General features: G+C 47.5%; 1 protein-coding gene across 6 annotated transcripts in view; it reads right to left on the reverse strand.

Annotated features, from left to right (window-relative positions):
* PTPRT (protein tyrosine phosphatase, receptor type T) overlaps positions 1-23,864 on the reverse strand; it is a 1,156,023-nt gene that overhangs the window by 66,768 nt on the left and 1,065,391 nt on the right. For all 6 annotated transcript variants that reach the window (XM_018057887.1, XM_005688694.3, XM_018057889.1 and 3 more), the window contains one exon: positions 7,856-7,943. In XM_018057887.1, the coding sequence (XP_017913376.1) occupies positions 7,856-7,943 (88 nt within the window). The remainder of the gene's footprint in view (positions 1-7,855; positions 7,944-23,864) is intronic.

Here is a 23,864-nt window from a genome sequence, read left to right on the forward strand (position 1 = left end):
TGTTTGCCAGTCAGACGTCTGCACCTGCCTCTCTAAACTGGGAGCTGATCTCTGCGGATGAGAGGTTTGTATGCTCAGCATCGCGAATCATCAGGGAAATGCAAATCAAAACCACAATGAGGTATCACCTCATACCTGTCAGAATAGCCATCATCAAAAAGACCACAAATAACAAACATTGGCAAGGATGTGGAGAAGAGGGAACCCCTGTATACTGTTGGTAGGAATGTAAATTGGTGCAGCCACTGTGGAAAAGCAGCATGGGGATTCTTCCAGAAAGCAGAAACAGGACTACCGGATGACCCAGCAGTTCTGCTCCTGGGTATATGGAGCCAAAGAAAATGAAAACACTAATTTGAAAAGATACATGCACCCCAAGATATGACATCAACCCAAGTGCACATCAAGAGATGAATGGATAAAGAAGATGCGGTGTACACACACACACACACACACGCACACGCACACGCACACAGAGGAATATTACTCAGCTATAAAAAAGAATGGAATTTTGCCATTTGTATGACCTGGGGGGCATCATGCTCAGTGAAGAAAGAGAAAGACAAACGCTATATATTATCACTTATCTGTGGGATCTAAAAATATAAAACAAATGATTATAGCAAAACAGAACCAGACTCACAGATGTAGAGAATAAACTAGTGATTACCAGCAGGGAGAGGAAAGGGGGGAGGAGCAAGATGGGGGTAGCCAATATTTTATAAGAACTTTAAATGAAATGTAGTCTAAAAAGTAATTGAATCACTATGTTGTACACCTGAAACTAACATAACATTATATTAATGCATCAAAAGAAGAAAGAAAATAAGATGAAAGGTTCATAAGCCTGAGAGTGTATGGGTGTCACTGACACATCTGGTCTACATCTCTTTAGAACTGAGATTGCTGGGGGCCACCCCTGGAATGTCTGCTGTGACAGGTCTGCAGTGGGATGCAAAAATGAGCCTTCTAACCAGTTCTTAGCTGCTGCTGCTCCAGGAAGCACACTTTGAGAACTGGACTCTGCCTACAGATTTCCTTGTCCTCTGGCTCTGGCTTGGTTTAGCTATTGGAAAGCACAGGCAGAGACTGGATGAAGTGGGGAGACATCAATCGATACCCGGGAGGCATCAATCGATACCCGGGAGGCATCAATCGATACCCGGGAGGCATCAGCACTTCTTTCAGCTCTCTCTGTTGGGGCCGCCCTAGGCTGCCTGCAAGGCCACTAAAAGGTCATGCCATCAGCTAGGTCACCTTCCTCTGGGTCCTGGGAACTTCTTACAGAGTCCTCTGTGGCCCGGGTGTGGCATTTAGCCCCAGGGCACTGCATTATTCCTGCAGTCTCCCCATAGCTAGCGTACATCTTCATAAGAAAAATAAACACAAACAAAATCCACTTGATTAAGTTCTCATCAAATCACCCTATTTGAAGGTCCCATCAGTTTTCTACTGGGACCCCAACAGATTCCAGGAGAATCTGTCATTTGATAAAAGAGAAGCCTCATTTGATAAAATGTGCACCCCCTGGGATCAATTCCTCTTCCCTTGCAATCTCCTTCCTGACAGTCCAAGAAGTGCCCTCTCCAACTTCCACAGGAGGAATGCTGCACTCTTCTTGAAATTCCCCCTTGTCTACCGCCAATGCCCCAGGGTTACTTAAAAGTAAAGCGCTCTTTTGTTCTGTTTCTCCCATTCATTCCCTTCCCTTTCACTCTCTTTCGTTTCTACTCCCTGGAAACCCTACTGTCTCTATTACTAAATTCTAAACAGAAGCATTTGGAAGAAAAGGGCTTATTTAGCCAGGGTTTCTCTTTCATTGTTTCATTTGCAGGCAGCGCCCTCCCTCCATCCCCGCTCCTTTCATCTTCTCTGTCCTCCCTGGCCTGGGCCTTTGTCCTCCGCACCAGCCTCCCGGAGCCCTGGGTTCCTTAGGATGCGAATCACACCCGGTGTTCTTCTTGCGCCAAGAATATTTCTATTTATCAAGCCAGGGCAGACTTTGCCTTCGGGAGGGACACATACAAGGGCAGGACCACTTTCTAGTCCTTCGGGCTGTTTCTCTTTTTCCTTTCTTATTTCAATTACAGGGCGCTTTTCCCCCCTTTTTTTTCTTGGTCCTTTTTATGCCTTGCACTGCTTTTGGAAGCACTGGTTACTTGGCACTGTCTCCTCTCAGGACTGAGTGCAGACCCGGTCCAGCCACAGTTTTGCTGCAGAATTAATGATACTTACATTACAAAGGAGATTCAACTCTCTTTAAACCCAGCAAACCTGTGTTCGATCCCTGGGTTGAGAAGATCCCCTGGAGAAGGAAGTACCGCTCCAGTATTCTTGACTGGGAAATCCCATGGACAGAGGAGACTGGTGAGCTACAGTCTATGAGGCCACAGAGAGTCGGACACAACTGAGCAACTAACACACACATGGACACACAACACACAAACCCAGCCAAGTGGTATCACTGCTACTGCTAAGTCGCTTCAGTCGTGTCCGACTCTGTGTGACCCCATAGACGGCAGCCCACCAGGCTCCTCCGTCCCTGGGATTCTCCAGGCAAGAACACTAGAGTGGGTTGCCATTTCCTTCTCCAATGCATGAAAGAGAAAAGTGAAAGTGAAGTCGCTCAGTCGAGTTCGACTCTTCGAGACCCCATGGACTGCAGCCTATCAGGCTCCTCCGTCCATGGGATTTTCCAGGCAAGAGTACTGGAGTGGGGTGCCATCGCTTTCTCCAAGTGGTATCACTAGCTGTCTAAATTTTCTCTGTCTCTGTTTGGGCTTCCCCTAAAGTAGATGTAAGATGAGAATTCCAGTGCAAGTAGTTTATGTAGGAAGAGAAGGGGAACCAGGGGGAGAAGGGGGTGGGAGTGAGACAGCCAAAAGAAGGAGCCCAGGAAGGGTGAGTTTCCAAATCTACTACTACTGTGAGCAACTGCAGCCCCCTCCCCATGGAGGCTCTGGAAAAAGATGAAGACCATACAACCTAGCAGGGCTGGAGGTGAGGAGCTGGACCAGGGAGAGACGGTCTTGAGCCTGGACAGATCATCCTGCCTCAGCTTTGGAGAAAGTCCTCAGGCAAAGAGATGCAAACAGGGCGAGTGTGTATGGGGGAACCAGTGAGGAGCCAGGGCATATGTTTAGAGAGGTGATTGCTCTCAGAGTCAGGAAGGTGCAGGGTCAACAGCTGAGGCCAAGCAGCCCCTGGAATGTCACATCCTGGATGTCACCCGCCTCACCCTAGTTGCATCCCCAGATGCCAGTGGGTGTTACTGAAACTAGAGGAGAAGGGGCAGGACACTACCTTTAAAAGAATAACATAGCCTGAGGATATAATATAAACTGATTAGCACCAAACAGGTCCAAGATGAGCTGCCCTCCACTAGACCCTCAGTTCAGCTCAGTCGCTCAGTCGTGTCTGACTCTTTATGACCCCATGGACAGCAGCACACCAGGCCTCCACATCCATCACCAACTCCCAGAGACTGCTCAAACTCATGTCCATTGAATCAGTGATGCCATCCAACCATTTCATCCTCTGTCGTCCCCTTCTCCTCCTGGCTTCAATCTTTCCCAGCCTCAGGGTCTTTTCCAATGTCTTCGTATCAGGTGGCCAAAGTATTAGAGTTTCAGCTTCAGCATCAGTCCTTCCAATTCAGGACTGATTTCCTTTAGGATTGACTGGTTGGATCTCCTTGCAGTCCAAGGGACTCTCAAGAGTCTTCTCCAAAACCACGGTTCAAAAGCATCAATCCTTTGGCGCTCAGCTTTCCTTATGGTCCAACTGTCACATCCATACATGACTACTGGAAAAACCACAGCTTTCACTATATTGACCTTTGTCAGTAAAATAATGTCTGTGCTTTTTAATATGCTATAATGGCACCCCACTCCAGTACTCTTGCCTGGAAAATCCCATGGATGGAGGAGCCTGGTAGGCTGCAGTCCATGGGGTCGCTAAGAGCCGGACATGACTGAGCGACTTCACTTTCACTTTTCTCTCATGCATTGGAGAAGGAAATGGCAACCCACTCCAGTATTCTTGCCTGGAGAATCCTAGGGACGGGCAAGCCTGGTGGGCTTCCATCTATGCGGTTGCACAGAGTTGAACAAGAATGAAGTGACTTAGCAGTAGCAGCCACTAGACCCTGAGCCTCAGTATATGCTCACTGTAATGCATTAGGAAGCTAAATGACACGCCCGCAGGTGCCATGATAGTTCCAAGGCCAACCATAAAGACCAAAAAGTGGGTGGTGGCCCACTTCCTGGAAATCTCTGCCCCTCCCCCCAAATAGTTGGAATAATCCTCCCCCTCATTGGCCGATGAAATGATCCAGCCCACTAAAACCAACCATACCATATTTTCATACTGCTTTCGCCTTCTGAGGTGGCCCATGCTCTGTGAAGTGTGTTTCTTTCTAAATAAATCCACTTTTTTACCTATCACTTTGTCTCTCACTGAATTCTTTCTGTGATGGGACATCAAGAACCTGAGCTTCACTAAGTCCTGAGACTAGGTGTGTGGTCTCAATTAAGAGAATATGAGTTATACGGCTTCATTACAAGGAGGCAGTGGGGCTGTGGGTGCGGATAGGATGCTGACAGAATCTTCTATCCCTTTTCCATGGAGTTTAACCCCCTTCACTGTTGTTCTTGCTCCTGGGATCCTGCCTTCTCAGACGTGAGATCCCGGAGGGCACATGAGTGTGCTCTCTCCTTCCCTTCTCCCATCTCTCCACCCTCTTCACACAGGCTCATTATGTCTTCCTTGCTGGAATATCACTGCTCCTAGAGTCAGCCGGACCCAGCCCTCCTCCATCCATCCTTTCTGGGTGTTCTCTATTTTGAGCGGGGGATGGGCGAGCCAGAAGGGAGAGACCCATGGCTCAAGCCCTTCAGCGTCTTTCAGGGAGTCTATGAGCTACAACATTCAGTCCTGTCTACCGAGCACCAGCCGTAAGTCAGGCGTGGGGCCACAGAAGTGCAAGATGGCTCTGGCCCTGCTATTCCAGGACATCTGTTCCAGTGAGGAGACCAGGCAGCCAACAGATGGCCATCCACGTGCTCGCAAGTCACAGCAGCACGGAGAATTAAGGAGAAGACATGCATTGTGTTCTTGGAGTGAATAATGGGGTTTTGACTGAATCATAACAGTCAGAAGAATTCCCCGGGGAAGTGGTACCTAAGCGAAGATCTAAAGAATAAGGAGAACTTAGCAAAGAGAGGCAAGAAGGGCATGTTGATAGAGCAAAGAGAACGTGCAAAGGCCCTGTGTCATGGATGAGTGTGGGAAGTTCAAGGTACTGACTAAAGGACAGTGGGGCTTAACTGAGGAGACTGCGGTGGAGAGAACACCACAGTGAGAGTGAGAAATGAGACAGAGAGAGGGCTGAGGCCTTTGGAAAAGCAGGGCTCAATACTGAAGGGAGCCATTTGAAGGGTTTTCTGTAGGACAAGGACATGAGCTGACTCGTATCTTGAGAAGGTCCCTCCGGCTTCTGTTAGAGACAGGCATAAAGTCAGGGGCCAAAGTAGATGTGGAACCACCAGGAAGAAGGAAGGCTGAGGCCAAATGAGAGCAGATGATGGCTCGGGCAAGCATGCTGAGCCCAGCGGGTGAGCACCGGGAAGTCCGGAAAGATACAAAACTTCCCATCCTTGGCGCCTGAGGCTTTGAACCACAAACCTGGCCTAACCTGGATACCCTTGTCTCTCAGGGAGGCAGGGTCTCTTTACAGTGCTCTAGCCATTAATTTTTTCTATCATTATTTTCCACTATCATATTTCATCATTATACCCATCTTACAGAGAGAAGACTGAGGCTGAGAGTGAGCACCCAAAGTCTTCCAGCCTATAATTTAGTGGACTCCATCTGAACTCACCATCTAGTAGGAGGGATGGACAAATGACCAGATATTTTAAGGCACAGTATGCATGGCTCTAGAGCACAGAATGGTCAGAGCCAGCAGAACCTGGGCCCAGAATGAGCTCCCTGGCAGCAGAGGGCCTGGCTCGGAGGAGAACCACACATCTTAGGTCTTAATACACATTTCCTGAGCACTTGAACGTCTCTTTCCAACACTTCATTTGCAGGAAATCTTGCTGTCTGCCTTACTCTCTTCCAAGAGACAAATTATAAATGCTTTTCTGATTAGTCCTCCCATTCACAGCCGATTTCTGAATCAGCGCAGGAAATAGCTAAACTAAAACTTCTGCCTCTTTCTTCCTTCACAAGCTGCCTGTATCTTATGCTTTCTTCCTCCAAGCTTTTTCTTAGGCAATGTCTAGACAGTCAAAGACAACAAAACACTGAACTGTACTAGAAATAACTTGTTATTCAGGATTTATTTTTTTTTTTGGCTGAACTGGGTTACTCTGAGAATGGAGACCAAGGGATGGTTGTTACCCAACTGATGAGATGTCAGAAGGTCCAGGTAGGCTGCACCATAGGAGAGGGGCTGCTGTAGACTCCTGTTTTAATCACAGTATATGCTCCGCATTTTGTATTCTGTTGTGTAGAAGGCTCTGGATAGCACTGATCATACCTGTCTCTCCCTCTCCTCCCAGCACTGAATATCAAGCAGGGTCCCATCCAAGTACTGTCACTGCGCCTGTTAAGGCCTCACTGTCCCTTGCTAGGACCATTGCAGTAGCCTCCTCACTGGTCTCTCTGCCTCCAGCCTCCCCCAATCTCACTCACCCTCCCAAAGTGCTGCCCTGGTGATCTCTCCAAAATGGACATCTGATCATGCCTCCCTGCCCCAACCCAGCTTATTCCACATCCCCACGTGGGTATTCAGTGCATTCTGCTTACAATAAGAAGGGCTGGTGTATCCACACTGCTCATCAGTGATGCTGAGAGAGTAATTCTATGGCTAGGAGTAAAGGTGCCAGGTACTGTGCCAAGGGTTTTATGTATCCTATCTTTATTCTTCTCCTCATTTTAAAGGCAAGAAAGCTGAAGCTTAGAGAGGTCAGGTAACCAGCCCAAGGCCCCATAGCTGGGAGAGAAGCTCAGGGCTTCAGCTCCTCTGTGGGATTGAGCTACTCTGTGCCACTGTCCTCATCAAATCATGCACTACGAAGGGGTGCCTCCAGGGATGCTAGAGCTCACTGCTGAGCAGAACGCAATGCACTTTCAGGCCTCCTCCGGGTCCACACAAAACCAGCTTCCTTCCTGAAGGCTCAGTGTCACGCAAGGCCCACACCGACATAGACCCTGAGCGGCAGGTACTCACGTTACTACCGAACTCTGTCCCCAGCAGCAGTGGGGTCTGGAGGGGGTCATGACGCCCTAAGCTCTGCCTCTTGTGCGAACGGGGTAGCCCTGGACTCCTCTGAATCCTGAGCTAGCTGCTTCCCAAACCCTCAGGCTTAGGCTCAGAGTTTCCTTCTAAGCATCAGTCCTTGCTTGGGACTCTACCTTCCTGGAGCAGCAGTATCTCTCACCGAGGGGTTCTCAGCCCATCCCTCATGGGTAGACCTTGCTTTCCACCCAGCGTTGCTGCCATGCTGGGATTCTGCACAGTGGGGGCCTGCTAGGAACACCCTTGCGTCTGGGCTTCCTCCCGGACCTGAAGAATTCTTCAGTGGATAACACCAGACGAGACCCAAGCCTGAGAGGTTTCCTGAATCGACTGTGCCTGGAGCCAGCTCCCTGCCCAGCGCCTCTGGCTGAGATCAGCCATCCAGCCCAGGGATGACAGGGAGACCGAGCCAGGGCTCCATGCCTAGCATGAGGACCTGAAGTTGGAAACATCAAGGACTATCTGATAACAAATTCCAGGTAAATAAGAGTGATGGCCTCCTTAAGTCTAAGTCCCCAAAGCCTGCAGTCCTCCCAGAAGGTCACCTACAGGATATGATGTTGCCGTATCGATTCTTGTTGCGGTTTTCATCCTCTTTGGCTGTGTCCCACGAAGCTGTCTGTCCCTCTGGTAAGGCCTAAAAAGAAAGGATGGAGTGATTAGAATGGCTTGAGGTAGGAGCCTTATCTGGGTATAGGTGAGGCAATGGGGAGACCCACTGTGATGGGTCATGCAGTGTAAAAGCCTATATGTTCTTGGATGGGGCCTGGGGAAAAATACAGACTTGGCCCCTCTGACTTATTCACCTGTTCACTGACTCAAATGTTATTGATATCTTTTGTGTGTGAGATGAGATCAAATCTGGTCCAGAAGGAGAGTCATTTGCTTATTCATTCACTTGATGAGTATCTGAATCCCTAATATGCGCTGGGTGCTATTCTAGGTACTCAGAATACAAAGAAACAGACAGAGCCTCTTTTGAGCTTCCAGTTGATTGGGAGGCATAGCAAAGGAACAAGAAAACATATATAATTTTAAATAGTAGAACTGCTATGAAGAAAATAAAGCAGGGTAGAGGTTCAGTGATGGGGGAATGAGAATTATTTCAGATTGCACAGGCTGGAATGGCTCCTCTGAGAAGGTGACATTTAAACTAATTCCTTCCTGATATGAAAAAGGCAGTCATGACTACAGAAGTGGGGAGTGGTCCAGGCAGAGAGAACAGCGGATTCAAAGGTGGTAACCGCAGTAAAGGATGAGGTAGAGAAAGCAGTGATAAAAGCCATCTGGAGAGGCGGGAAGAGTTCAGGCTCTATGAGGCATTGTGGTCGCTGGTAACAAGCTGAGTGTTATTCTGGGTGTGACGAGAAACCGCTGGAGGGTTTTGAGCAGGGCAGTTAGCTGATCTGCTATCTGTTTTATAAAGCATATTCTGGCTCGTGTATGGAACGCAGACTCTAGGAGGCCCAGGGAGGAACCAGGGAGATCAGTTAGGAAGGTTTTGCAATAGTGCAGGCAAGAGATGATGGTACCCTGGACCAAGGTGATGAGCAGTGGACGCAGTGAGAGGGATTAATTTTAGGATGTTCAGTTGGATATTGCAGGTTTTGGTTTCCCCCCAGAGGCACACTCAGAAATAAGGATTCCAGTATGAGATTTATTTGGGAGGTAAGCCTAAGGAACACAGTGGGGCGGCTGGGGGAAGAGTCAGATAATCGAGGGAAGAAAGTCAATAGAGGGTAGATCCACGAACAAGTAACCACTGCAACTGGGCTTAATCTCCGGGGCCCATCCCATGCCTCAGAGTTGTCCTCCCAGAGGGAGGAGGAGGTTGGGGTGTTCACCCACTGGTTCCCATAAGTCGCTGTTGAGGTCAGCCCTTAGGAAATCCCTTGGCACTTCTGTCATGCTCAGTAGGCAAGGTGTGCACATGCTTTTTGTCTTGAGGAAGTCCTTGGGCAAAAAGACACAGGAGGCGGGCACTGGATAGGCATACACGGGACCAGTGAGTGGAAGGGAGGCAGGCAGGGCACCAACACGTCAACTTCAGACATGGGTTATGATGGAGAGAGAAGGGTGAAGGCTGACTTACAGGCTGTGGGTTGGCAGAACTGAGTGGAGAGTCACATCTTTTACTGAAATGGAGGAGAAACAGATGGGGGAGAAATGGGTTTGGGGAAGCAGGAATTAAGTGTTGTGTTCTGGGTATATAAAGTACTTAGAACCATGCCTAGCACTCACCTCTGAACATGTTCAAAATAATAACAGAGGCAGCAGCAGCCAAGTTTGAGATGATTAGTCAACATGCAAGCTGAGATGCTGACTAGGAAGGTGGATACAGAAGGTCAGAGTGAGAAGGAAGGAAGAGATGAGACTCATCGCTTTAAGAGAAAATAGGGACACCCCTGGTGGCCCAGTGGTTAAGAATCTCCCTGCCAATGTAAGGGACATGGGTTTCATCCCTGGTCTGGGAAGATTCCACATGCCACAGGGCAACTAAGCCTGTATATCAACTACTGAGCCTGTGCCCTAGAGCGTGTGCCCTAGACCGTGTGCCCTGTACCAAGAGATGCCACGGCAGTGAGGAGCTCGAGCACAACTAGAAAGTAGCCCCTGCTTGTCGCAACTAGAGAAAACCCTCGTGCAGCAATGAAGACCCAGTGCTGGCAAAAATAAATACATTAATTAATTAGTTAAAAAGAGGAAGAGAGAAGACAGACAAGCAAAGAACCGTGTGAAGTGATTTAACAGAGTTACCAGCCAAGTATCATGGAAACAGGGGGGAGCAGCCACTTATTTCACAGAGAAGAAAGAGGGGCGTTTCAGGGAGCGGGAGTGGCTTCAGAAGCGTGAATGTCAGACCACCTCTTGAATACTGCCCTTCCCCTGCCTCTGGAAGGACAAGCTAGCTGTCCCACTCAGTTGGCCTCCGCATTGCTTCTGAAACTGGACTTCTCACCTCTCAGGCCACACAGCTCCCTGTCAGCAGGTCAGGGGAGAGGAGCTCCCAGCCTCTGAATAGCCCAGCATTGACTGTGCCCGCCTATTTCTTACCGGGTCTACATTCTGAGCAGGGAGGAATCTGTGACCCGATTGGTCAGAAACTCAGCCATTCAGCAGGCGATGTTTTACAGGAAGGCAGGACCACTATCTCTTCCAAGCCCAGACCATTCAGAATGCCCCCTTTTCTGCTTCCAGTCTCCTATGTTGATTTCAAGCCAGCCTAGGTGAGTCTTTTCGTAGAGGAGGAGTTGGCAAGCTTTTTCTATAGTGGGTCAGATAATAGGTGGTATGGGACTGGTAAGTCAGGGAGTCTGTTTCAACGACTCAAACTCAACTGCGGTGTAGTGGAGTGAAAGTGAGCGCAGTCATAGGCACAATGCAAACACACGGGCGTGGCTGTGTTCCACTAAAACCTGATTTACAAACACAAGTGCTGGGCTGGATTCAGCCTGTGGCTGTAGTTTACTAAGCCTTATTCTAGAAGCATGATCATGTTCCTCAGCTAGGCGGTGGTTGGGTAGATAGAATGGGTGTCCTTTCTGTTACCAAGCCATTCCAGAGTGAATGGAGATGGGGTGAGAGGTGCTTGCCTGGGCTAAGCCATGTTCTCCAACTTAGTTTTGCGCAGGGGTTTAGAATGGGATAACAGGGCACCTTCCCAGCTATTCCTTGATCAGAATGTAGTTCTCTGGGTGTCCGAAACCCTTTGACTTTTACCCTAGAGAAGCAAACAGGCACGAGGCTCTGCGCTAAATCTGTCTGTGAGAAAAGTGCTAGGGAGATAAGAGTGCTCATTCTGCAAGTGGAGGGAGGACTTGCGTCTCCTTTTCCTCCTCTTCGTCCTCTGCTTACTCCTCATTGTAACTGACCATCACCCTGCATCCCTGTCATCACCAGCACAGGCCATCTGTAGAACGCAAATGGTTCCTGCTTTTGCATGGAACTCTCAGAAGCCAGATTCCAGCCCTTGGCCTTATCCTCTCACCCCAGCTCTTTCAAGCAACTTGCCAGGCCTCTATATTCCTGGGTCTTTGTAGGGGTGGTGTGTGTTGGTCTCAGTCATAGCAATGGACTTCCTGATGTTTATCTAATTAATTACATCCGCCCAAAGTGGTGTGAAACCAAGAAGAGCACCCTGTGAATGTTTTCATACTTCTTTTTTTTTTTTTTTTGGAAAAATAAAAATCTGCTGGCCACCTATTATGTGCCAGGGCTCAGGTTACAGTTAGCTTAAGGTTTCGTCATGGCTGAACATTAGAATTGTCTGTGGAAGCTTTAAAACTCCCAAAGCTGTGGCCCTACCCCAGACCACTAAATCAGCGTCTAAGGGACACAGACATCAGTAGTATTTAAAACTCCCCGAGGGATTCTAATGCGCGGCCATGATCCTTGCAAATAGTGAATTTACCTGGAGAAACACTTTCCCGCAAGCCTCCTCTGGCCTTGGTGTTGCCTCTTCCAATCCACTCTCCTGTATAATCAGAGAAATCTTCCTAAACTGTGGATAGGACCCAGTTATTCCCCCATCACTGTCTTCAGGATAAATTCCAAACTCTTAAATACAAGATCCTTAATGATTTCACCCCGTCTGCCCCTCCAATCTCACTGCTTACCCTTAAATCAATATATCAATGATTAGCAACTAAACACAATGCCACAGACAATTCCAGGTGTTACAAACTTCTGAGACTGACTAGAGACATGCTGTTCCCTCTGCTTGAAATTTTCTCCCACCCGAGTTTGCCTGGGAAAACTCTTACATATCCTTCCGAACCCGGTTCAAGCACCTTCTGTTTTGTGAAACCTTCCTCGCTTACCTTCCCACCATGCCACTGCGTCCCAGCCAGTCAGTTACTTCTGTTATTATACGGACTGTTTACATCTGATGATTTGAATATCTTATCTAGGTAACTTACTCTAGGTAAGTGGTAGCATCTTATTCATGATGGTATCTTCATAAACCAATACTGACTTTGTATTTCATATGTGCTTGAATCAACCCCTTTGAATAAATGAATGGACGGATAGATGAAAAAAAAAATAGTGGGTGAGGTGGATGCTGTGCAGACAGAAGGCAAAGGTCCTGGAATCTGAGAACTGGAGGTGACCTTTAAAATAAGTTATCTGTGCTCCTATCTGGGCTTCCAGGCAGCTGATAAAATGATCCGTAACATCTGCTATTTGGATGCTCTCAGTGATGGAGAGCTCACTACACACAAAAGCTTTTTGCTTCACTTTTGGACAGACCCACTGGGGCTTTTCATTTACCCTGTTTCCATGTACTTTGCCTTTGCCCTGATCCATGGGGCTCTCGCATGCTCCCTCTGCACTGCGACACTGCAGAGCTTAATGAATGTCCCTGTCCACCCCCTGGGTGGACACAGGCGTGTCCACCTGGGGCCCAGGATGGCATAGTTTGGCAGTGCTTATCCAGGCCGTGCTCTTCAGGATAAACTCAGTGTGGTGATCTCCTCTGAAAAACCCTAAATGGTCCTGATGAGTTGTGCTGAGTGGCACTTCTCCGTAGAGACCACTCAGACTGCTGGCACAGCTCTGGGAGCCTCTGTGTTCCCCTGGTGGGGGATGAAGGAGAATGGGTGGGCCCGGCGGCTGGGATGATGTTGACAAAGGCAGAGAGGAAACACCACGGAGCTGTCCAGGAGGGAATGGTTATGACTCCTTAAACTGCAGACTTTGATCACACATCCATTTCCATTTTTAGGGAGCTACAATCTAATAGGGGATAATCTTAGGAAGGGAAAAAACATGAGGGGGTGAAAGTATGAAAGGAGACTCCTCTCCATCTTCAAAGTGAGCCAGCTGAGGGGCATTATTTTTGCATTAGTGGCTAGTTACAGTAGATTGACCAGGGAATGGTGGCAGTCATTAGGAGCTAATCACATTCTTTTGAAACCAAAATTGCCATCTCATTATATTCATCCATTATCAACCTCCACTTTCTTTTTCTCACTCACTTCTCCTGAGAGTGTTGAGCTCTATTTTTACACTTTTCCCTGAGCGTGGAAATGCTTCCAACTCCTCTAGCGTTGCTTTTCTCAGGCGGTCAGGTTGTTTTCAGTCCTACAAGGTACATTTGGGGATGCCTGCCTCTCTGGAGGTCTGAGCTGTAGCAACTATTGAATGCTGGAAAGGCAGACTGAGATCAGCACAGTGAAGTCTGGAAACAGGAAATGACTGACCCAAGAATACATATCAGGTGAGCTCATCTTCCCTTTACCCCTTCTTCTTTCCTTTCTTTCTGAGTGCCAGGACTGTGCTAGGTCCTAGAAATAATACAAATGGATGTGGCAGATGAGATCTCAGGGGCTTTTTGTCCTAGTTGCATGAAGGTGCAAACAGTAAACAAAATAATTCTTACTTATGACAAGTGCCACAAAGGCAGCAAACAAAGTCCTGGGATAGACAGCGACTCAGGATAAGGGACCAATTAGGCTGGCTGAACGGGGCAGGGCTCCGACAAAGTGCCATTTGAGAAGGAAAAGCACAGCCCCTGACTTCTGGGAGCTGGTCGGGCACTCCCAGCTGAACCTTGGTGCTTTCCTGCTGAACATAATTTCCCTGAATGCCAACATCAGACAAGGCAACTCTGAGACCCAGATGGAGCAAGGCAAACACATGACCACTCTGTAGTTAGGCTTAGTTGCTCAGTTGTGTCCAACTCTTTCTGACCTCATGGATTGTAGCCCAACAGGCTCCTCTCCATGGAATTTTCCAGGCAAGAATACTGGAGTGGGTAGCCGTTCCCTTCTCCAGGGGATCTTCCTGACTCGGGGATTGAACCAAGGTCTTCAGTACTACAGGTGGATTCTTTACCATCTGAGCTACCAAGGAAGCCTATTCTAACATAAGCAAACAAAGACAGGAATATTGTCCAAGCCAAAACCCACCCCTATCCTGGCTCTTATGAGTGACTGCTGCTCCTCATGCCGATTTCAGCTTTAGCCTCGAGCTTGTGCCCCTTCTAATAAGACTGACTAAGGTATCCAATCCCACCGCTTCCTGATGGTGCCCAATAGAACAAAGCCCCACACTGCCTAACACAGCCCACGTCCTAAAAGTCCTTTTTGACATCCTCTTCCTGAGATGTCCCACAGTTCCTAAGTCTAGACTGTTCAACTCCAGTAGGTCTCACAGTTGAGCTGAAAAATAGATGATAAGCGGAAGCCAGCCATGACAAGAGCTGGGGGAAGAATGTTCCAGAATGACAGTGGGTACAGTGGCCCTGAGATGGAATGAGGTTGGTGTGTTCTGGAACTTGAAGGGAGGCTCTCCAGAGTTGAGAGAATGTAAGCGACATGTCATGCAGATGGTGTGCTGCTCAGCTGAGGTCTTGTGGACCACAGCCAAAGATACGAGATATTCTAAGTCAACGGGGATGCTTTGGACATTTTTTTTTTTTTAATAGGGAGGCTAACCAGTACCAGCATCATGACAAGTGGCTAAGAGCACTTGCCTCTTGAACCCTCCCTTTATCCTTGACAGGCTTCACAGAATGCAGGATAAGATTGTCACCTTTTCCCTGTCCCAGATCAACTCTTCTTTCGGTTGCATTCCACCCACCCACCCACCATCCCTCCCAGCCATGGAGCTGAGGCCCTCTGGAGCCAGCGGGAGCTCGGATCCCCTGACCACACGTCGCAGGCTTCTACTGCCCCGCTCCGCTGAATCACAGCACTCTGCAAGCTACCATGGTCTCCCCCACTCAGACTTCAATTTCCTATTAGAACTGAGAATTTGCCCTCATGCTTGCCTGGCTGATTCCTCTTCCTACCTATTGGTTTGGTCCTATTGAAATATCAACGTCTTCTCTGAAACTTGCCACCCTTCTTTGGATACTCTGCTCAAGCCTCCTTGAGTTAGGCCCCCAACAGTGAGACATCAGGACACAGGGCTTCCAAGAGCAGCTCACCTTCGATCCACAGCTGAGAGCGCCCTGTTCCATTTCTCTCACCTGTTCATCCACTGACCTTAGCAGATTCTATTACAGCTACGATGCCCTCCTTACTCCCTTCAGCCTGGCTGTATCCCTGGAGATAACTGGATATGATATGTGCTGGGATGCAGCAAAACCAGGCCCAGGCGCTGCTGACCAGGCGGTTCCTGGCTGGCACTCCAGGGCACAGCTGAGGGCTTGCTTCCTCCAAGATGAGCCCACCCTGCCAGCATTTCCCCGGGCAGGAGCTCCCATGACTTTGCCCATGATTCCACTCTCCTGATGCAGCGAAGACCCTGGACAGTCTTCAACAAGGAGGAGCCGTCTTACCTGGGTCTTTCATTCACGTATAGTGTGAAAAAAAAATCTCTTGCTATGCGTATGAGACAGGGGAAGGCAGAGCTTTGCAAAAGGCAGACAGACTAGAGTGTTTGGATAGTTCTACTGCCAATCATTTCACTACTCCAAGACTCAAAGAACTTTTCTGACAATTAAGTCAATAATGAAACCTTCAGGTGAGGGGCTGAGGGGAGGACTTGACTACACAGGGGCAGCACGGGAATCTTTCGCTGATGGAACTCTTCTGTATCCTGATTGTTTGGGTGTTTATATGACTCCATGCATTTGTTTAAACTCATAGAACTGTACACACTGCATCCCCCCCAATAAATATTGTAGTATTAATAAGTTAGAAAAATACACCCCTGGAGTTTTACGATGATTAGTGATGACCAGAGATAGTGCTCACAGGCAGCTGGCACATGACAGGTGTCCAGACTCTTCTGCCCCAAGGATAAGCGATCCAGCCTCCCGGGCTCACTCCCAGAATTCATTCTCCTGCTTCCTACTGAGCAGAAACATACAGTTTATTGTCACCAGATCAAAGACAGGGGGCTCCCTGAACATCCTTCCTGGTTTGCCTCAGACAAAAGGGGTTCCCAGGATGCAGGACTTTTAAAACCGCGACCATCCTGAGGTCACGTGCACACTGCTATATTTAAAATGGATAACCAATGAGGATCTGTTGTACAGGGCATGGGACTCTGCTCAGCATTATGTGGCAGCCTGGATGGCAGGAGAATTTGGGGGAGAATGGATACATGTAAATGGATGGCTGAGTCCCTTCACTGTTCACTTGAAACTATCACAAAGGTGCTAATCGGCTATACTCCAACACAAAACAAAAAGTTTGGAAAAAAATAAATAAAAGTAAAAATAAAAAAACACCAGGGACCACCCTGAACAAACTGGGACAAGTTGGTCACCCTAGGTACAGGCAAGACACATAGTCAGGGAGTGAAAAGGAGTTTCATCAGTCATTGGAAGCCTAAGGTCTGGTCTCAACTGTGGTCCAAGAGTTTGATAAATACCCATGTTTACTGAAGACCATGGTTAGCTGATGGATGGCAAGAGACGCCACGGATGGTTGCACAGGTTGCACATAACTCAAAAGCATCACACCTAAGTGAGCACCATGCATCTGGCAGGCGCGAGAGATTTCTGTACATATTTTGAACATTTTCCGGAAGGTGATAAAGTCAAGCATCTTGAGACAGGTGTAGTTTTTGCTATTTCACTCTAGGGTGCTCTTTGAGTTAGCAGTGGCCCTGGCAGAGGCCATGCTTTCAACAAATGCCTCCTCCTCCGCTGAAAAGAGCATACCTCAGAGATTATAAATGTGGACAGAGAAGGCAGGGGAGGATGACTAATGACGTCTGCTCAGAGTGGCATCAGGAGAGCAAATATTATTGTGTGCCGTGTCACTAAGTAGACGGTAATTTATGAGTTCGGCAGGAGATGCTGAGTTGAAAATCAGATGGCAGCAAGATGCGGGTATTTGTCTGTGACAGAAGCTTGGAACAAGCAGAATAGTTGAACATGTGTCTGCATAGAGAGTCACAGAGCTCTCTTTAAAAGGCCCCATTAAAAGCGACACGATTTTCCTTTAAATGACAAATTTTAGGTCAGTGGTTCTCATACTTTGGTAGGGATCCAGATAGTCTAGAGAATTTGGTAGAATGCAGAGGCCTGCACCCTGTCCTGCATCAATGAACCAGTGTCTCAATGTTCTTTACTAACTCCGGGTGGTTCTGACACATAGCACAGTTTAAGAACCACTGTCTTAGGGACTTCCCTGGTGGCTTGATCATAAAGAATCTGCCTGCCAATGCAGGAGACATGGATTTGATTCCTGGTCTGGGAAGATCCCATATGCCGTAGAGAAACTAAGCCTGTGTACCACAATTACTGAGCCTGTGCTCTAGAACCTGGGAACCAAAACAGCTAAAGCCCAGGTGCCCCAGAGCCTGGGTTCTGCAGCAAAAGAAGCCACAGCAATAAGAAGCCTCTGCAGGACAGTGAAGCAGAGCCCCTGCTCTCTACACCTAGAGCAAAGCCCACACAGCAAAGAAGACCAGCAAAGTCACACGTAAATAAATAAATAAAACCATACATATAAATAAGAAAGGACCACTGCTTTGGGCAGGAAGGTAGATGGAAACAGCAAATTCCTGGGGAAGACTAACCCTAAAGACACTCTACACACCTGCAGAGATAGCCCATGGATATAAGGGTCTTTCTGTGTCGGTTTCTTTAAGAAATACTGCCTTTTAACTTTCTGAATGGAACTATTCTTTTCTTAAAAAAATAATTTTTTTTTTTTGACGGGGGGCTGTGCTGGTCTCTGTTGCTGCATGCTGGGTACCTCTAGCTGAGGTGAGTGAGCTCAGTTCAGTTGTTCAGCCGTGTCTGACTCTTTGCGACCCCATGGACCGCAGCACACCAGGCCTCCCTGACCATCACAAACTCCCAGAGTTTACTCAAACTCATGTCTGTTGAGTCGGTGATGCCATTCAGCCATCTCGGGCTTCTTATGTGGCTAAGCATGGGGTCCAGGGTGCGTGAGCTCAGCAGGTGCAGCTCGTGGGCTCTAGAGAGCGGGCTCAGCAGTTCAGTGCACAGGCTTAGTTACCTCGTGCCGTGTGGGATCCTCCTGGATCAGGAATGGAACCTGTGTCCCCCACACTGGCAGGCAGATTCTTAACCACTGGACCACCAGGGAGTCCTGGATGGAACTATTCTTATCCTTAAATTGTTTTCACCAGTACTTTGCAAATCAATTACATTAATATTTGGCATTACTATACTATTTTCCAGATGCTTCAGAGAAAAGAGCAAGATGCTGGCTTTACCTCCAAGAGGCCTATAGTTTGCTGGGAAAGCTCATTCTAGGATACCTCTGTTCCTCCCATCCCTGAGTCTGTGATCTCTGCATCCCATTCCAGGCTATACCCTGTTGGCCTTTTCCACACATTTTCTCCATCTTCACATGTGAGCTTCTGGGTGTCTCAGGTGCCCAACAGTTCTCCCCTAAACTTGAGGTCAGCTAGAATTAAGGGGTGGACTGGCAAAGGCCATGTTAGTTATTATTATTACTTTTTTTGGTTAATTCTGTTCAGGAAAACTGTGAAAACTTCCTATTTTTCTCCCCAACTAGTTTCATTTTGAGTTTTCTCGTTTCCTAGACAGGAATCTTTGTTTCCCATGTAAGAGGTGGCTTGCAATATTTCCCTCCCTTTATGTTTCTGAGCCCCCTAAATGTGTGCTTTGCTCTGTCACGCATGCTTTTTCTCAACCCAGCCTTCTACTTTTCCTCAACTCAGTGTCTCAGCTTTTAGAAAATTTCTGATTGTTCTTGAAGTAATAACTGACAAAAAGCAAAACTGAACAACAAAACCTGCTTTCACCCTGGACTGCCCTTTCTCGAAGCATGCCAACTAGAGTTCTTTTATATAATTACATGGTGTGGTAAGACCATGTGCTTCCTTTAAAGTAGGGTCTTTACTGTTTTTACCTTCTAACTATGCCCAGTACTCTATTCAGTGTAAGGTACTCAGTAGGTACTCAATAAGTGTTTCTGGCCAAACGAAGCATAAGCATACATCATCAGGCTTCAGGAATCCAAGATATGTAATCAAATATTTCACAGAAGATGAAAAATGGGCCCAGAGATGGAAGAGTCTCACACAAGTCTACCCATCATGTCTGGGGCAAATTGAGAACCAGGTCTTGATTCTCAGTTGAGATAAGTTTTCTATGGTAGCACCTCAAACTTTCTCCTTTGATTGGGGAGGGTTCCAATTAAGTAGAAAATATCTATCTGCTATGTTGTAAACAGAATACCAAGCAGAAAAATAAAAATAAGCTCAAAGGAAAAGTTCCAGTTAATAGTCTCCTGCACATGAGCCCTTTCTTAATAGGGAAAACTTACAAGTCTGAAACCACATGATGTGTTTGGGACACCTCTGGAAATGGCCCACTTTCTCCTTATTTTAATCCATGGAACGTGGACTGAAATAAGCAGGTGGAATCAGGTCTTTTTATTTTGGTCATTATGAGTTTCCAGAGCTGGAGAACAGGCATGGTATTCCCTTTCATGATTTGGGATTCTGCCACTAATTCCTTGTGTCCTTACCCAAGAATCACTCATTTGCAAATTGAAGAGCTGGACCAGAACCCAGAGGTTACTTACAGTGGGATGTTTTGTGACTCTCTTACCAAGTGAAGGGAGAAAAAAAAAGTTGTAGAAGGAGAAGGTCGGCTCTGTCTCTGCTTGGGTGGCTCTGAGCAGAGCAGAGGGCACCTGGGGATGATTTGAAGCATCCATCTCCATGGTTACACTCCATCAAAGCTGCCTGCCCAACACCACCCACAGACAACTAACAAAGATGGCAACACTGGCCACTGGCCTCACCCCACACAAGCCACGCACACAGCGTGTCTGCCCGGAGCTGGAAGATGAACAAATGTTTACTCTTCATTAGGCTCACAGCTGTTCCTTGTAGCCTTAAATAGTCTTAATGGAGCTGTAATAACCAGATACCTTCTGGTTTCCCTACTGGGCTTGTTCTATTCATTATGACAACAGGCTGCCTGGATTGGACTGGGATTAACACAATTCTCTTCCTTCTCTCCATCACAAAGTCTCCTCATCTTCTTCCCCAGCATCCTTCCCAAACTTGATATTCAGCTGACCCTGATGGTGGCTGGGGTTCTAGGACTCACAGACAAACCTAACTCTCCAGCCAACATCTGTTAACATTTGATGGCATGCTTAGGGTTTCTGGTTTGTAACTGGGGGAAGCTGGGGGAATTGGGGCTAGGGGTGATAGGAAGGGGAGGAAGGAAGGCTCTGAGATCCAAGATCATGTGCAGAAGCCCCTTGACTTTAATGTGGCTGTGTTCCAACAGCAGGGTGGATTTGAGGGGTCACCACATGCTTCCATAGGCAACGGACGCCACCAGCAGTCAGTTCTGAAGGTGAGGGGAGGGGTCTGTGGGCACAAGCAAGGCAAGTGCTGGGGACTCCATGGGTCTCCTGAGACCTTGAAAGTACATTAGAGTCATCTGGAGAGCTTAGAAAATATTGATCCCTGGATCCCACTTTCAGAGATTCTGACGTAATTAGTCTGAAAGATGGCCTGGGTGTTGGTGTTCTCAAAACTTCCCTGGGCAATTCTAACATGCAGTCAACATTGGAAGCTTCTTCTAAGGCTCAGATCTGTATGGGAAGTGCAGTTAATTTGCTTTAGGCCTCCTTGAGTACTTAGGAACACAAGGCCCCCTGGTCAGTCATGGTACCTAAGGCTTGAGACATAACTAGCAGGGTGGGAGCCCCAGAGAGTGAAATCTAGTGGAGATACGGGTAGGATGGAGGAGCCACCTGGCCTGGACAACTGGTTCCTACTGAGACTCCCAGCCCTGCACAGACAGAGTACTCTTTGGATCCCTTTAACCAATGCCTTCACTCTCATTGCATAAATATGAAAAGGGAGGCCCAGAGAGGAGGAGTAACTGGCCCAAGGTCACCCAGATACTTAATGCAAGAGACAGGACTTGAACCTAGGCATTCTGACTCTCAGTTCAGGACCATTCATGCATTATTTCAAGTCACTGAACTTAAAATATATATTCAAGTTTACATGCTCAAGAGAAGAAGATGAATTTATGGCTCTATATGAAAGAATGTGTGTGGGCTTATCTGGGCTCAGGGCCCAGTCTCCTGGTTCAGGCAGCTTCATGCTTTCCTTGAATTACTGTTCCTGCTGTTCCTACCTGTCTCTGGTTTCCATGCTCTGGTCTACGACAAAGAGTTGCATCTAAAATGTGAATTCAGCTTAAAAAATCCTGATTTTTTTTCAGTAGCTCCCCATTACTCCTGGAGTAAAATTCAAACTCCTCAGCCTGACAAGACCCCCATGCCCCAACCCCATGCCTGCTTAACAATTTCAGTCTCATCTCCTTCTGTGCTCCCTCCTAGTTCTTCAGCTTTGACTTAGACTTCATGTCTTCCAGAAAGCCACTGGCCATCCAACCTCTCAGGCGAGGCTCAATGCAGGCCACCTCCACGGGTTCTGATAGCACTTTGTTCAGTTCAGTCGCTCAGTCATGTCCGACTCTTTGTGACTCTTTGTGAGGTTGCTCAAACTCATGTTCATCGAGTTGGTGATGCCATCCAATTATCTCATCCTCTGTCATCCCCTTTTCCTCCTGCCTTCAACCTTTCCCAGCATCAGGGTCTTTTCCAGTGAGTCAGTTCTTCACATCAGGTGGCCAAAGTATTGAAGCTGCAGCTTTAGTATCAGTCCTTTCAGTGAATATTCAGGACTGATTTCCTTTTGGATTGACTGGTTTGATCTTGCAGTCCAAGGGACTCTCAAGAGTCTTCTCCAACACCACAGCTGAAAAACATCAATTCTTTGGTGCTCAGCTTTCTTTATGGCCAACTCTCACATCCATACATGACCACTGGAAAAACCATAGCTTCGACTAGACAGACCTTCATCAATTAAGAAATGTCTCTGCTTGGATACAGCGTGCTTGGGGCTGGTGCACGGTGATGACCCAGAGAGATGTTATGGGGAGGGAGGTGGGAGGGTGGGTTCATGTTTGGGAACGCATGTACACCCGTGGTGGATTCATGTCAATGTATGGCAAAACCAATACAGTATTGTAAAGTAAAATAAAGTAAAAATAAAAAATTAAAAAAAAAGAAACGTCTCTGCTTTTTAATATGCTGTCTAGGATTGTCATAGCTGTTCTTGCAAGGAGCAAGCGTCTTTTAATTTCATGGCTGCAGTCACCATGTGCAGTGACTTTGGAGCCCAAGAAAATAAAGTCTGTCACTGTGTTCATTGTTTCCCCATCTATTTTCCATGAAGTGATGGGACTGGATAGTGCTCTGAGGATGCCTGTATTGTGACATTTTACTAAACAGTGAACTAGTCAGTTTATATGCCCATCTCTAAGAATAAGCTCTATGAGCTCAGTTGGTAAAGAATCTGCCTGCAATGCAGGACACCCCAGTTTGATTCCTGGGTCGAGATCTGCTGGAGAAGGGATAGGCTACCCACTCCAGCATTCTTGGGCTTCCCTTGTGGCTCAGGTGGTAAAGAATCTGCCTGCAGTGTGGGAGACCTGGGTTCAGTCCCTGGGTTGGGAAGATCCCCTAGCAAAGGGAAAGGCTATGCACACCAGTGTTCTGGCCTGGAGAATTCCATGGATTGTATAGTCCATGGGGTCGCAAAGAGTCAGAAATGACTGAACAACTTTCACTTTCCCCATAAGGCAAAGACTCTATCTTGTCTCCTCAGTTCCCAGAGACCAGTACAATGCCTGGTCCAGGAAAAGTGCTTTAACATCTTACAGTTGAAATTCTGCAAGACTGAGACCTTGGTCCTCATCTCTGTCTATACTCACTGACTTTGAACAGCCACATATCAGCTCTATGTCAATGATTCCCCAGATTTTCTCCGAAGTCCAGGCTTCTTTCCCAAATTCCAGTCTCATACATCCAGCTACCTACTTTCCCCCTCCACTAGGATATCTGTTGGACAGCTTAGTTCAAAAAGGAACTCCCCATTCCTTCCTTATCCTCACTGTTCCACCCGCAGGTTCCCATTTCCACTGTGGCAACTCCATCCTTCCAGTGTCTCAGATAACAGCCCTGGAGTGACCCTTGATTCCTCTGTTTCTCTCAGTTGCCATGTATAACGTGTTAGAAATTTCTGTTGGCTCTTAAAATACATTCATAGTCCAACCGCTTCTCCCAGCCCTGCTGCCACATTCCAGGTGAGTCACCACCATCTCTCCACTGAGCTACTGCAGTGGCCTCTCAACTGGCTTCCCTACTTTTACACTGTCCCTCCTTTGTTTCCATTCTCCACATAGTAGCTAGAAGCAGTCTTTCAAAATGTCAGGAAATTATCGCTTGTTTTCTCAAGCTCTGCAGGGGCTTTCTATCCCATTCCGAGTAAAAGCCTAAAGTCCTTCTAATGGCCTATGAGGCACTGTATGCTCAGGCCCCCTTCATTTTTCCAACTATACCTTCTATTACTTTTCCTCCCTCCATGCTCACTCGACTCCCTCCAGGACCTCCGTGTGCATGCCAGATATATTGCTCCCTCGATCTGGACTCTTTTCCTCTGGGTATTTTCCACAAAGTCTCTACCCACATCTCATAATTAAAGATGGCCCTTTCAGTCTGTTTAGTATTGGAACCTCTTTCACTTCATGTTCCTGGAATATACCCTCTCCCTTCCT

This window comes from Capra hircus, chromosome 13 (genome assembly GCF_001704415.2).
Source record: "Capra hircus breed San Clemente chromosome 13, ASM170441v1, whole genome shotgun sequence".
Classification (NCBI taxonomy): Eukaryota; Metazoa; Chordata; class Mammalia; order Artiodactyla; family Bovidae; genus Capra; species Capra hircus.